Source organism: Leptodactylus fuscus, chromosome 5 (assembly GCF_031893055.1).
Source record: "Leptodactylus fuscus isolate aLepFus1 chromosome 5, aLepFus1.hap2, whole genome shotgun sequence".
NCBI classification, from domain to species: Eukaryota; Metazoa; Chordata; class Amphibia; order Anura; family Leptodactylidae; genus Leptodactylus; species Leptodactylus fuscus.
This window is the reverse complement of record NC_134269.1, coordinates 102,404,156-102,417,350: the sequence shown is the minus strand read 5'-3', so window position 1 is coordinate 102,417,350 and position 13,195 is coordinate 102,404,156. Positions and strand designations below refer to the sequence as shown.

Genomic DNA, 13,195 nt, shown 5'->3' with positions numbered 1-13,195 from the left:
GGGCACTGTGTTATCATAAGGGCCCCTTCACACGGAGTTTACGCTGCGCTGATTCAGACACGTATACACGAGCGCTTCAAAACACATCCCATTCACTTCAATGGGAGCGCGCGTAAAGCCGGCTTTACATGTGCTCCCATTGAAGTGAATGGGATGTGTTTTGAAGTGCTCGTGTATACGTGTCTGAATCAGCGCAGCGTAAACTCAGTGTGAAGGGGCCCTTATAGTGTAAAAATTTCAGGATCATTCAAAAACGTGTCCTGCTAACAATCGCCATTGTGGGAGAGGGGAATCAAATTCCCCCAGCCTGTGCAAGAAGATTGTCTGCTGTCATCGACCGCAGAAATCATCTCACTATCACTATGTCACCGGTCACAGAGATCCCTTACGTCAGGACATACTATTACGTCCATTTGTGCTAAGGCCTGGTTCACATCTGCGTCGGTAAACCGTTCGGACCCCCCGAACGGACTACAGAATGCATTGACAAGCGGCGTGCAGTGAAAGCACACCAGACCCCATAGACTATAAAGGGGTCCGTGTGCTTTCCACATGGTGTCCGCTCGAGTCATATGGAGACTTCATGATCTACTTTCCTGTCCGCATGACTTGTGCGGACACCCTGAGGAAAGCACACAGACCCCATTATAGTCTATGGGGTCCGTGTACTTTCACTACACACCGCTTGTCAATGCGTTCGGTAGTCCGTTCGAGGGAGTCCCTATGCAGAATCCCCTGAATGGATTACCGACGCAGATGTGAACCAGGCTTAAGTGTAACGTGGCCAGGACTTAATAGTATGGCATTGGTCACTAAGGAGTTGAAAGTTTAAAGGTCAAGCTTGCTATATTAATACATATAAATAATTTCAAGAGTAGTAGTATTGCACTTTTGCCTTAAATGTTAAATATATCTAATTCATTTTGATATTTGTCTCATGTAGTAGACTTACCAAAAGTGGACATCTTTGAAATTAAAGAAACAATAGGGGATAGCGTTTTACTGAGCTGGTCTGGAGTAAATGGAGCATCATCCTATCTTTTAACATGGAGGTTAACTTCAGGTAAGGCAAAATTATACTTGAAATTATAGGGATACTGCTGAGAATTAGTGGTATATGTTCAATAATGTGTGTTTATACTCCAGATAGTAAGACTTGCTTTGTGAACATGAATATGCTAGGTTCACACTTGTGCCTGGTATCCATTCGTTTGCAAACCTTTTTTTTTTTTTTTCTTAAATAGTGAGGTTCAAAACGGATTTTAATTCACAGCAGATAACCAAATCTTATTTTTTTAAACAGATTAGTCAATGGATGTCTGTTCAAAAAAAATGACAGTTTGTGTCCGTTCATGGTCAGTTTGTGATCAATCTGTTTTTTTCTCCCTTCTTTGTTCTGAGCATACACAGAGAAAAAAACGAATTGCAAAGAGGACACAAACTGATTGCTATCCGTAATTCATGTGCAATCCGCTTTCCATAGACCTCAAAGTTAAAAAAAAAAAAATGGATTGTTTGCTGTCCTTCGGGTGTTCTTATTTTATGAACGGAGAAACACTTCTGGAAGTCTGACTTTTTACTCCACCCAAAACAGCGGATATCAGATAGAAATACTCCAAACGCATAGGTGGTGAAATCAATGAGGTTTTTGAGATGGTTTCAAAAACTGATTTCGCATAGAGAGCCAAACGCAGATGTGAAGCCAGCCTTAGATAGCCTCACTTGTGTTTTTCTATTGGCAAGAAATAAGGGATATGCAATGTATGATCAATGAAAATGTCAGTCTTGCGCTTAAAGTGTTCTGCATAATAAATGATCAAACTATATAGAAAGTAGAGAATTCTCATGGATCGGGTATTAATCACTGGTTCCATTTTGTCAGAAAAAAAACTTTTGTCCAATTAAAAATTGCATTGTGGGCCACCTTTGCAAACTACTGTGGAAATTTGATGCTCATAGGCTAGATTCACTTTCTTTGCCAAACTATGGCGATAGAGTGTTTTTGTAACAGGTTTACACCAAAGAACCCTTTCATGCTGTATAACATAATGTAGGTTGTTATCTTATTTAAGGAGACACCAAAACCTATAAACTATTATGTATGTCTAAAGTCAAGAGAAAAAATATGCACTCATGTGTCCAAAGATCATAGAACTTATTCACACTTTACAGATTTTAAAAAGTATTTGCCTCTGTATGCAGAAAAATCTGAATTCAATCCTAAACATGAACAAGCGTGTCAAAATAATGCAATTATTGCATCCTGTGCAGACACAAACCTTGTGGTGATTTCAGTCAAGGAAAATACTGAGATGTTTCTTTTTATCTTCGCAGAATCTACTGCCTCCATGGAACAGTTAGCAGCATCATACAGATCATTCAGGTTAACGGGATTGCAATACGGAAAGAACTATGTTTTTGCAATAAAGCCGTTGTTTGGAGAGATGGAAGGACCGGAGAAAACTATAAGCCAAGCTATATGTAAGAATTTATAGTCATAGGTGTTGAGCATGGCATAGGTCATCAATATCAGATTAATGGGGGTCTGACACCTAACAACCACATCAATCAATTGTGTACACAGCATTTGCAACCAGAAACTGACCAACCCATACACTTTGCTGTGACTGTGATATACCATTGAAGCTTAGTTTCTATTCACTTGAACTAAAGCTAGACCATCAATATACAGTATACTCTTGGAGAACCCTGTTAGGTGTATCTAAGTAATGAGCATGCATCTGTGTGTGCAAGCAAAATCAGAACCTCAAAATATTAGTAAGAATTATTTTCAGAAAACTATTTTGTTATTGGGAACCCTATAAATAGTTCAAACACAACCTATTATTTGTGCTCATTGTGTGCAATATTTTCTGCAGATGGACCAGTGAAAAGACCTGCTATTCCTGCTCCCACTGTTCATGGACCTAGGCTATTGACAACTATGGAAAAGACCACCACATCAAGACCTGTTGGACATCCTCCTCTAACGTCACCACAAATCTCCAAATTCACCAGTGCTGCAGCTAGAGGAACTTCAGCATCTGTGTCTGAGCCCAGTAAATAATTACAAATGATAAATTTAATAGTGTTTCTAACAGAGATAGACCAATCCTTAAAGGGAAATTCATCCAAACTATTGTGTTGACATATCATAGAAAATGTTAGTTGGAGTCTGTAAGCTTGCACCTTTTTTAAAGGGGCTGTCCAGTTAGGTGAAACATTAGAAAAGAATTGTACTTCTCTGTTGCTGGTGCTCTAGCATCCATTGCTGTTGTCTGTTTGCACCATGCCTTCACCATCTGAAGTCCTACACACTTGACCACTGAAGCCAATCAGTGGCCTCAGCAGTAGCTGGAAAGGATCCCTCTACGTTAATCACATGTCATCAGGTTCCTTCCTGTGGGCGCTGGGGTCACCAATTGGCCTCATAGGTTATGTGTACTGCAGGACTTCCAACAGCAGAGCATCGGGGACAGGTGAGTATGATTTTTTTTTTTGTTGTTTCACCCTCCCAAACTTCTCTTTGATTTGTTCAATCCCTTGACAACTCCTTTAACTTCCAAAATGAAAGAGAACATAATTCATTGGGAAATATTCAATAAGAATCTCTAAGACAGAATGAGTAAGCAAGCTGCCTTTCATTTCAACGTTCTGTAACTTGTAATGTGGTATCACAATTTACAGTTACTAAAATCTCTGGGTGCTGAAGAGTTTTTTGGCAGCTAAGAACATCACAGCTCTTCTCTCTGAAAACCAGTGGTAGTTGAGAGTCCTAGAGTGTGTGGATTGTCTACTTGAATGTATATCAACACAGGTTTTGGTTGGATTTTCCCTTTTAATAAGCAATGCTTTATCACTAGGAGACAATTGCAAATGTCTCTGTAGATAAATTAAACATGGTTAAAACATAGCATATCAGTAAGGTAGATTTTACTTGAGAATAACACATTACGTTTTATTGTCTGTTTAGCATTTTGTTAATGTGAAAAATTGATTGTATGAAATATCAGCTGAAATGTCTATATTTGCATCTATAGCTTATTTACTATAGTCACCTCTGCTTTTTTCTTTAGTTTGTGCAAGATTAAAAGCTGATATGGTATTTCTTGTGGATGAGTCTTCCAGCATTGGGCCCAGTAATTTTAACAAGGTCAAAGATTTTCTCTATAGGATAGTATCATATTTTCCCAAAATCGGACCCGAAGGAACACAGGTAGGATAAATGTTATAAGTATGTTCACTTGTCTGCACTACAATATCTGTTACATGTTTGGTAAGCCTACTCTAGGTTTATATCATTAGGACATAGAGGACCTTAAAGGGATTCTATAATTAGAATTCCCTTTTTTAACTAAGTACACGTAGGAATAGCCTTAAGAAAGGCTATTCTTATCTTACCTTTATTATTCTGATCCACACCGCCATTCCTGAGAAATATTTTCTTTATTTGATATGTAAATGAGTCTTCAGACAGCACTGGGGACGTTCCCCTGCGCTCAAACAGCACAGGGGGCGTTGCCAGCGACACCTCCATCTTTTTCTCCCGCATCACCTTTGTGTCTTCATCCTAATGGGAGAGGCCACAGAAAAATGGCCAGCGGACAAGCACAGTCAGCGCTTTTGGATGAAGACACGAAGGTGAAACGGGAGAAGAGGTGGTCCAGAGGAGAAGATGGAGGCATCTTTAGAGAGTTTTCAGACAGTACAGGGGGCACCCCCTGTACTGTCTGAAAAGCCATTTACATATGGAAGAAAGAGGATATTACTCAGGAACGGTGGCGCAGATTAGAATAATAAAGGTAAAATCTAATTTTAGAATGCCTTTAACACAATACTTTTCTAAGGATATGTGCAGTGGCTAGGAATGCAATTTATTATAATAATTTTAAAATTCTTATATGGAAAACCTGGGAAGAAAGTCAACATTGTATAAAAATGTCTGAATAACACCTAAGAATAATGCTCAAAGTGTTGGTTCATATCGTAATTTCTGTATTGACATGGACATTTTGTAGTTCATGACCACAAAATCTATTTTTCTGTGATATAATTTTCTATCTATCTATCTATCTATCTATCTATCTATCTATCTATCTATCTATCTAAACTATTCTATTCTATTCTATTCTATCTATATATCTAATATCTATCTATCTATCTATCTATCTATCTATCCATCCATCCATCCATCCATCCATCCATCCATCCATCCATCCATCCATCTATCTATCTATCTATCTATCTATCTATCTATCTATCCATTATGTCATGTGAATTTTTTCTTAAAGGGAAATACACTCATCGGCCACTTTATTAGGTACACCTGTCCAACTGCTCATTAACACTTAATTTCTAATCAGCCAATCACATGGCGTCAACTCAGTGCATTTAGGCATGTAGACATGGTCAAGACAATCTCCTGCAGTTCAAACCGAGCATCAGTATGGGGAAGAAAGGTGATTTGAGTGCCTTTGAACGTGGCATGGTTGTTGGTGCCAGAAGGGCTGGTCTGAGTATTTCAGAAACTGCTGATCTACTGGGATTTTCACGCACAACCATCTCTAGGGTTTACAGAGAATGGTCCGAAAAAGAAAAAACATCCAGTGAGCGGCAGTTCTGTGGGCGGAAATGCGTTGTTGATGCCAGAGGTCAGAGGAGAATGGCCAGACTGGTTCGAGCTGATAGAAAGGCAACAGTGACTCAAATAGCCACCCGTTACAACCAAGGTAGCCAGAAGAGCATCTCTGAACGCACAGTACGTCGAACTTTGAGGCAGATGGGCTACAGCAGCAGAAGACCACACCGGGTGCCACTCCTTTCAGCTAAGAACAGGAAACTGAGGCTACAATTTGCACAAGCTCATCGAAATTGGACAATTGAAGATTGGAAAAACGTTGCCTGGTCTGATGAGTCTCGATTTCTTCTGCGACATTCGGATGGTAGGGTCAGAATTTGGCGTCAACAACATGAAAGCATGGATCCATCCTGCCTTGTATCAACGGTTCAGGCTGGTGGTGGTGGTGTCATGGTGTGGGGAATATTTTCTTGGCACTCTTTGGGCCCCTTGGTACCAATTGAGCATCGTTGCAACGCCAAAGCCTACCTGAGTATTGTTGCTGACCATGTCCATCCCTTTATGACCACAATGTACCCAACATCTGATGGCTACTTTCAGCAGGATAATGCGCCATGTCATAAAGCTGGAATCATCTCAGACTGGTTTCTTGAACATGACAATGAGTTCACTGTACTCCAATGGCCTCCACAGTCACCAGATCTCAATCCAATAGAGCATCTTTGGGATGTGGTGGAACGGGAGATTCGCATCATGGATGTGCAGCCGACAAATCTGCGGCAACTGTGTGATGCCATAATGTCAATATGGACCAAAATCTCTAAGGAATGCTTCCAGCACCTTGTTGAATCTATGCCACGAAGAATTGAGGCAGTTCTGAAGGCAAAAGGGGGTCCAACCCGTTACTAGCATGGTGTACCTAATAAAGTGGCCGGTGAGTGTATATGTGTATATCTTTGTAGCTAAGGATTGTGCTTTCATTCTTGGTACTGACAAGTAATAATTATTGTTTAATAGATTGCTATTGTTCAATATAGTGAAGAACCAAGAACAGAGTTTCACTTGAATCAATATAAGGAGAGGAATTCTGTTTTGAAGGCTATTCGAAACATGCAGTATTTTGGAGGGAACACGAATACAGGTAGTGACATTGCTGACAACATAGTAAAGCAGGGTTCACACTAGCGTCAATGTCTGACAGCTAGTGTCCAATGCTAATGTCCGCGCAAAATCTTGTATGGGCATTAGCATCGGACACTACTTGTGTCCGTTACATTTTGCATTATTTTAAATGGGACATCATGCAGTGTCCTTTACTGTCCATGTCTGTCCTTAAGTGTCCGTTACACTTGAAAAATCAGACATCTTTGGAAACGGACACTTAAGGACAGACATGGACAGTAAAGGACACTACATGATGTCCCATTTAAAATAATGCAAAATGTAACGGACACAGCTAGTGTCCAATGCTAATGTCCGCGCAAGATTTTAGCATATTAGCATCGGACACTAGCTGTCAGACACCGACGCTAGTGTGAACGCCCCCTAAATCTTCTAGTACTAAACATTTGGGTTTATCAATGCATTGGCCAGCGACTTAATGGTTAGCAGCGGGTCCTGGGTTTGAATCTGACATTGGGAAATGTGTACATGGAGGTTTTATGTTCTCGTGTTTCATGGGTTTCCTCAATATGTTGAATCTATATATAAAAAAAAAAAGTAGCTACCCATGCGATGCTGTGATGAAGCATCATAGGATTGGAGAAGGATCCCATGAATTTAGTAGGGTAATACTAACTGATCTATATATATTGGGTAATAAGTACTTAATAAAATATCACAACATTTCTTCTTTAAGGAGACAAAGAATCAGAAGTTTTAATATTAGCTGAGTATTATAGTTATCTTGCAGAAATTTAAAAGAGCATTTTTTTAACTTATATATGTTCTTAAGGTCGAGGCATTGGACATGTTCTTAAAGAGATGTTTCAAGTGTCTAAAGGGATGAGGCCCTCATCTCCTCATTTGATCTTGCTCGTGACTGATGGACGATCACAGGATAATGTCATGCAGCCTTCCAGAGTGGCCCATGCGCTAGGTAATGTCGTTATATAGTTTACTTTCTATAAAAAGGCAATATAGGTTTCATAGTGTGATCTATTTTGGATAAGCCCTGCTTGTTAGTAAGGTCCCCTTTCAAGGGACCTCCAGTGATCAGCTGGAATCTATGGTAAAACGTAAAGATAAGACCTTACACATGCATGGATTTTTTGCAATATTTTTCTTGCACAAGAATGTGCGCAGTGTCAGTGTGCTAGTTGTGCGGTTAACAGATATCACACTGATCCATTATTTTCTATGGCCTTATACATTCATTTATGTATTATCACTGGTCCATGTAGGGGGCCATAAGCCCTGTGCAAAACAACAGGTTCTATTCTTATCCATTTTCCAACTTGAGCTTACTGCAGAAAATCAGAGTATCCATGGATGCACAAAGATATCATCCATGTGCTGTCCATGCTGTTTTCCTATGCACCCCTTGCTGCACACTTTCATGTGCATGTAGTCTTAGCCAAAACCAGATCCTTAACAAAGTATAATGCAAAGATATGTACTTCTGTGTTTTGGACCCACTCCTGGTTTTGACTAACAGATACTGATTCAAAATGCTGACTGAAATACTTGTGTTTCTAGGTAACCTCATTTTCAACCTCAATTTTCCTGCAGTGCCACCATAGGGAACATTAGACACAGAACCCATTCAAATCAATACTTTGTTTGTAATGCTAAGAAAGGCCAGGTTCTCTAGAGAAAGACCTTGAGGTAGGTTTGAGAGACACACACAGGGCAGGAAATATGCTAATACAGTGTGAAGTCACTTTTTTATGGCCAATAGCTAATATCCAGAGTAACCGCTGTGTGCAGCTAGGAAAGCAGCTTAATCGGTCTGAGAGAGATTCAGTTGGGTGCTGGTAGGTGGTCTCAGGTGTCTAGAGCCTTGCTCTCTACAGTACATCACACATTTTTTGGAGGCTGCATGGGGGAGAATCCACAGAGTAATAATGATGATCATGGTGGTCTCACAGATGTTCAATTGGGTTCAAGCTTGTTAAATTTGGGGGCCAGGGAAATACATGAAAATCTTAGTTGTTGTGTTCCAATCACTGTGAGACATTTGTACCCATTTCACAGGGCTTATTGTGTTGTTGGTTGATTCCGTCTCCCCTGGGGAAGACAAATGTATTTGGGTATGGATCCATCCTTGCAGAGTGCCTTCCACATGGATTGGTGGCCCAGAGAATGCCATGAAAAAATTCCACAGAGCATAATGATGCCACCACCAGCTTGTGTTCTTCCAACAATGGTTGCATTGTAGCTTGTTGGTCAGTTTACACTTACCTTCGTAGCTGATGCTCACCTCTCACAAGAATGGCACATGGTGATCTGCAGTTTCCATGTTAGTCATTCTTAGTGTTGCCATTTGTCCACTCACGATACACTTTGATCACAGCAGCTCATACAATATGCTGTTTCCAATATGCTGCAATCTTTGGTCCGCAAGCCACTCTTTACAACTCTGATAAATTTCCCTTTTTCCCCATGTCAATAAGTGATGTGTTTAGACAGCCTATCAAACTTATACACCCACCAAGCTAGCCTACGTCACTGCTCTCTTGGCTACGTGTTGCCGATGTCAAGAGTAGAAGGTAATCCTAATAATGTGACTTGATTGTGTATATGAAGAGGCATGAGCCTCTTAATAAATTTGGTGTATCTTACTTCAGTGCACAAGGGAAATAAAAAATGGCATAGAAAATTCCAGTGTTGATAAATCTTTCCTATCCTTTATACCACTTTCCAATCTGTCAAAGATATGAAGATCCTGAACATTTCTGTCTTATAGCATTCTTTATAGGGTATACAAAAATGTCCTTTAATAACTATGAAGTAATGTATAATTAATTATAATTCTATGTATTCTTACCAGATGAGCTGTGTGAAATTACAGCCGTAGTACTTAATATTTGGGTCACATTTCTTCTATCTCATGTAAGAATAAATAGAATACAATAATATTGAGTCACAAATTCATCCATTTTATATGTACTGTACCTAAACAGAAGCCATTACTGTCTTTAGTAATTTAAGGATGACAACAATCCATAGCACACATATAAAAGTGTGACATGTTGTGAAATATTTTTCCTTTTAGTGCGCAAATAGGTACATTAAGTCTACATTAGTATTTGATGACATACGGTAATTACATTCATCTGTAAAAAGATACTTTGTTCATTTTACAGTTCACATTTTCTTTTTAGTGTTTAAAGTGCTATTAAATGATCACAACTTTTTAAGTTATACATCAGAAGTAACTTTAGTATAATGTTATTGTAGGTTCTGTGGTGTTAAAGGTTTCTAAAAGCAATGTTCAAATACACTATAAAGGACCTCTGAATTAATAGATAGGGACTCTTACAGAGAGTTCTGAATTTTTTTTAGCAGAGAGCAGATATATAAAACATTACCAGATCTTGAGGATTTAGGCGATCAGAACATTAAATAGACAGCCACTTATTGTGAATGGTGTAATGCTTAAAGGGAGTCACCAGAGCAATCTCTATTGAACTATAAGCATAGTCAGATAGCTGTAATTCATGGAAAATAAAACGCTTTTAAAATGCCCTTATTGATGCCTTTGTTGTTGAGATATTACGACATCATTGCACCAAAGAGATATTTCTTGTTAGGGGGCAATCACCCCTGGATATGTTGTCATAGGCCAAATCAATGATCAATGAATTCGAGCACTTGGGAAACAGACTCAGACACCAGTGTATCTCAAGCAAATGTTTCAGTTTATTGCAGCATCCAGTGGATACTTATAGGAAGTATGATATACTACAGTCACAGGGTACATGCCTTTCAGGGAAATCCACTTCCAGGCCTAGTTTTACGACATGCAGAGACAACAGGAACTGATAACAGTGTACATCTGCTTCTTTTCCCAGCTTCGATATCACTATGCCCTAGACTGGCTGGCAGTGCTGACCTGTACGGTCAGCACTATGATCAGAGCAAGCTACTATTCTACTATTTTTCAAGAACAAGAATTATTATTATTATTATTTTAACCCTCACACTCTCACCAGTGTACATGTCAGTCATAGCAGAGAGGGATGGATGGACTGGGAAGTGAAAAGTATAGCTCTTAAGTGCAATGAGAGCTTTGCGCAAAACAGCTCAAATACAAAGCAGGACAAAAATCCTATTATCTCAGCAATGGAGGAACTTATCGGGAAGCAGAAATAAAGTGTTTTATTTATGTAAACCCTGACTATTTGACTGTACTCATAGTTTAAATGGAATTATTCTGGTAACAGACCCCATTGAGTGTCCCTACGTTGATAATGCAAAGATATCAATACTTTCTCCAATATTTAGCTAAATGCTGAAGGTCGAAGATTGTGAAGGGGACAACCCCTAAGTAATTTTGTTTCTCTTTTGTAATAGGAATCCGAATGATTGCTGTTGGGGTAGGAGCAGCAGATATGGATGAGCTGCGGTCTATCATGATGAACCGTAACCTGGAAGACATCTTTTTTGTCAGCTCCTTTGATGACTTTCCAACAATTGTTCAGGAGCTCATAGAAACAATATGCACTGAAACTGAACAGCCAGTAAAAATGCAGCCTGCGGAGGTAAAAGCACTAGCACTTTAGCATGCCACCCTCCTCCTTAAAGTTGGAATAGGCTGCAGGCCCAAATCATTGAGGTCCACCGTTTGTCCACTAGACATCCTGACAAGATATTTACATATGTATTGCAATTGGCACCAAACCTTCCTTTAAAAAGTCCTGCATGCACAGCTTTTTTGTCCATTTCAGTTTTAAAATGGCAGATACCCAACAGACTCTATTATACTCAATGGTGTCCCTTGACCTCTGTGTGTAATCACTATTTTAGTGGTCTGTCTTTCCGTTTTTCTGATCCTCGAATGACCGAGAACATTGGATAGTCTACGTGAATGTGAACATAATTGTAATCATATTTGGAAATATGGTTATTATTCTTTCTCAAGACAACTGCAAATATTTACTTTTTTGTAGTTTGTCAGTCCAGAGCCAGAAAATGAAGAGAAACCTCCTGACAATCCAGTGGGACCATGCACATCATCATGTTCAAAGGTAATGTGTATGTACTATTTACCCGCAATTGAAGTATATTCACATTAGGGGAAGCTAAATGTTCCAAAATTCTTGTGTAATATTGTAGTTCCAAATTAAATACATTTTTTATATTATTTTTCTGCAGGGGCAAAAAGGAGAAAAGGTAGGTAATACTTCAAGTATGTGTGTTTTTATTCTAAAACCAATATTTTATTTGTACAATTGCTTCATATTCAAAGATTGTAAATAGATCCTAAATGCAGAATTCACATTAAATTTATTTTCATATTTTACTTTTTTTTCCTTTCAGGGTGAGAAAGGGCCTCCTGGACAGAATGTAAGTTTGTATTTGTATTATAACAATCAATCTCCACTGTTTTCACCATTTCAGACTTCGGATTTGCAGTGTATATTCTGTTTAGCTTGTAGCTGATTGAGTTAGACCTTCATTGATAATAAATATAACACATTGCAGTTTTACCATAAACATACATTACATTGTACTTCTATGTATTTGATGTATTCTTGTTTTCTCTCTGTGTAAAGACTTTCACAGGTTTACAGACTGGGGGACTGGACCTCTTCAATATGAACTCAAAAGGAGAAAAAGGAGAGCGGGTATTATCATATTAACATTGCTAAATTATAATGGTCAAAATAAATTATCATGCTAATTCGAAAATCAAAATATCCAGTATTGTAAAGTATTTACTTTCTCAAGAAGCACAAGGTGATTTGTAGATGTTTTTCTTTTCACTTTTTCCTAAGTTCAAAAGGTAAAGTTTATGATTTAGTTAAATGGAATTCTATATTTTTTATCATTACGTAACTTATTTCAGTTTACATCTGTGTGTAGATTATGTTCAGTATATACACTTAGAAACTCTCTTGCTGTATACACCTAACATGTCTATAAACTTCAGAAGACTAAGGTTATTCCGTCCCATATACATATATCCTTAAGACTAAGGCCCTACCAGTGGCGTAATTACTGGGGAAGCAGCAGAGGCAGCTGCCACAGGACCCAGGACAAAAAACGCTACCGCTGCGTTTTTTATTTTAATAGGCCGTTACTGGCTGGAGTTACTCCAGCCGGTAACGGGCCCTACTTACTTACTAATCCTGGCAGGGTACTGGATTGGTAAGTGATACCACGGGCCCTAAAACATCATTATTATACTTGGGGGTCTTTTCAGACCACTGAATATAATGATCGGAGGCCCGGGAGAGGTAAGAGAACATAACAAACAGTGTTACTTACCTCTCCACGCTCCGCGAAGACTTCAGGGCCTACTTGTGCGACGTCTCAGACGTCACATGACCGGGGCCTGCGTCCTTATGCGTCAAGACGCAGGCCCCGATCACATGACTTCCCTGATGTCATTGAAGATAGCCGACAGTGAGGAGCGCAGGGATAGGAAAGTAACAGTGTTTATGTTTGTAT

General features: G+C 39.1%; 1 protein-coding gene across 1 annotated transcript in view; it reads left to right on the top strand.

The window, feature by feature from the left end:
* The window catches only part of LOC142204542 (uncharacterized), a 252,351-nt gene that overhangs the window by 54,130 nt on the left and 185,026 nt on the right, over positions 1-13,195 (top strand). The window contains exons 18-28 of the mRNA XM_075275859.1: positions 944-1,063; positions 2,335-2,481; positions 2,880-3,059; positions 4,077-4,216; positions 6,596-6,719; positions 7,533-7,676; positions 11,096-11,283; positions 11,692-11,769; positions 11,897-11,914; positions 12,062-12,088; positions 12,298-12,369. Coding sequence (XP_075131960.1) covers positions 944-1,063; positions 2,335-2,481; positions 2,880-3,059; positions 4,077-4,216; positions 6,596-6,719; positions 7,533-7,676; positions 11,096-11,283; positions 11,692-11,769; positions 11,897-11,914; positions 12,062-12,088; positions 12,298-12,369 — 1,238 coding nt within the window. The remainder of the gene's footprint in view (positions 1-943; positions 1,064-2,334; positions 2,482-2,879; positions 3,060-4,076; positions 4,217-6,595; positions 6,720-7,532; positions 7,677-11,095; positions 11,284-11,691; positions 11,770-11,896; positions 11,915-12,061; positions 12,089-12,297; positions 12,370-13,195) is intronic.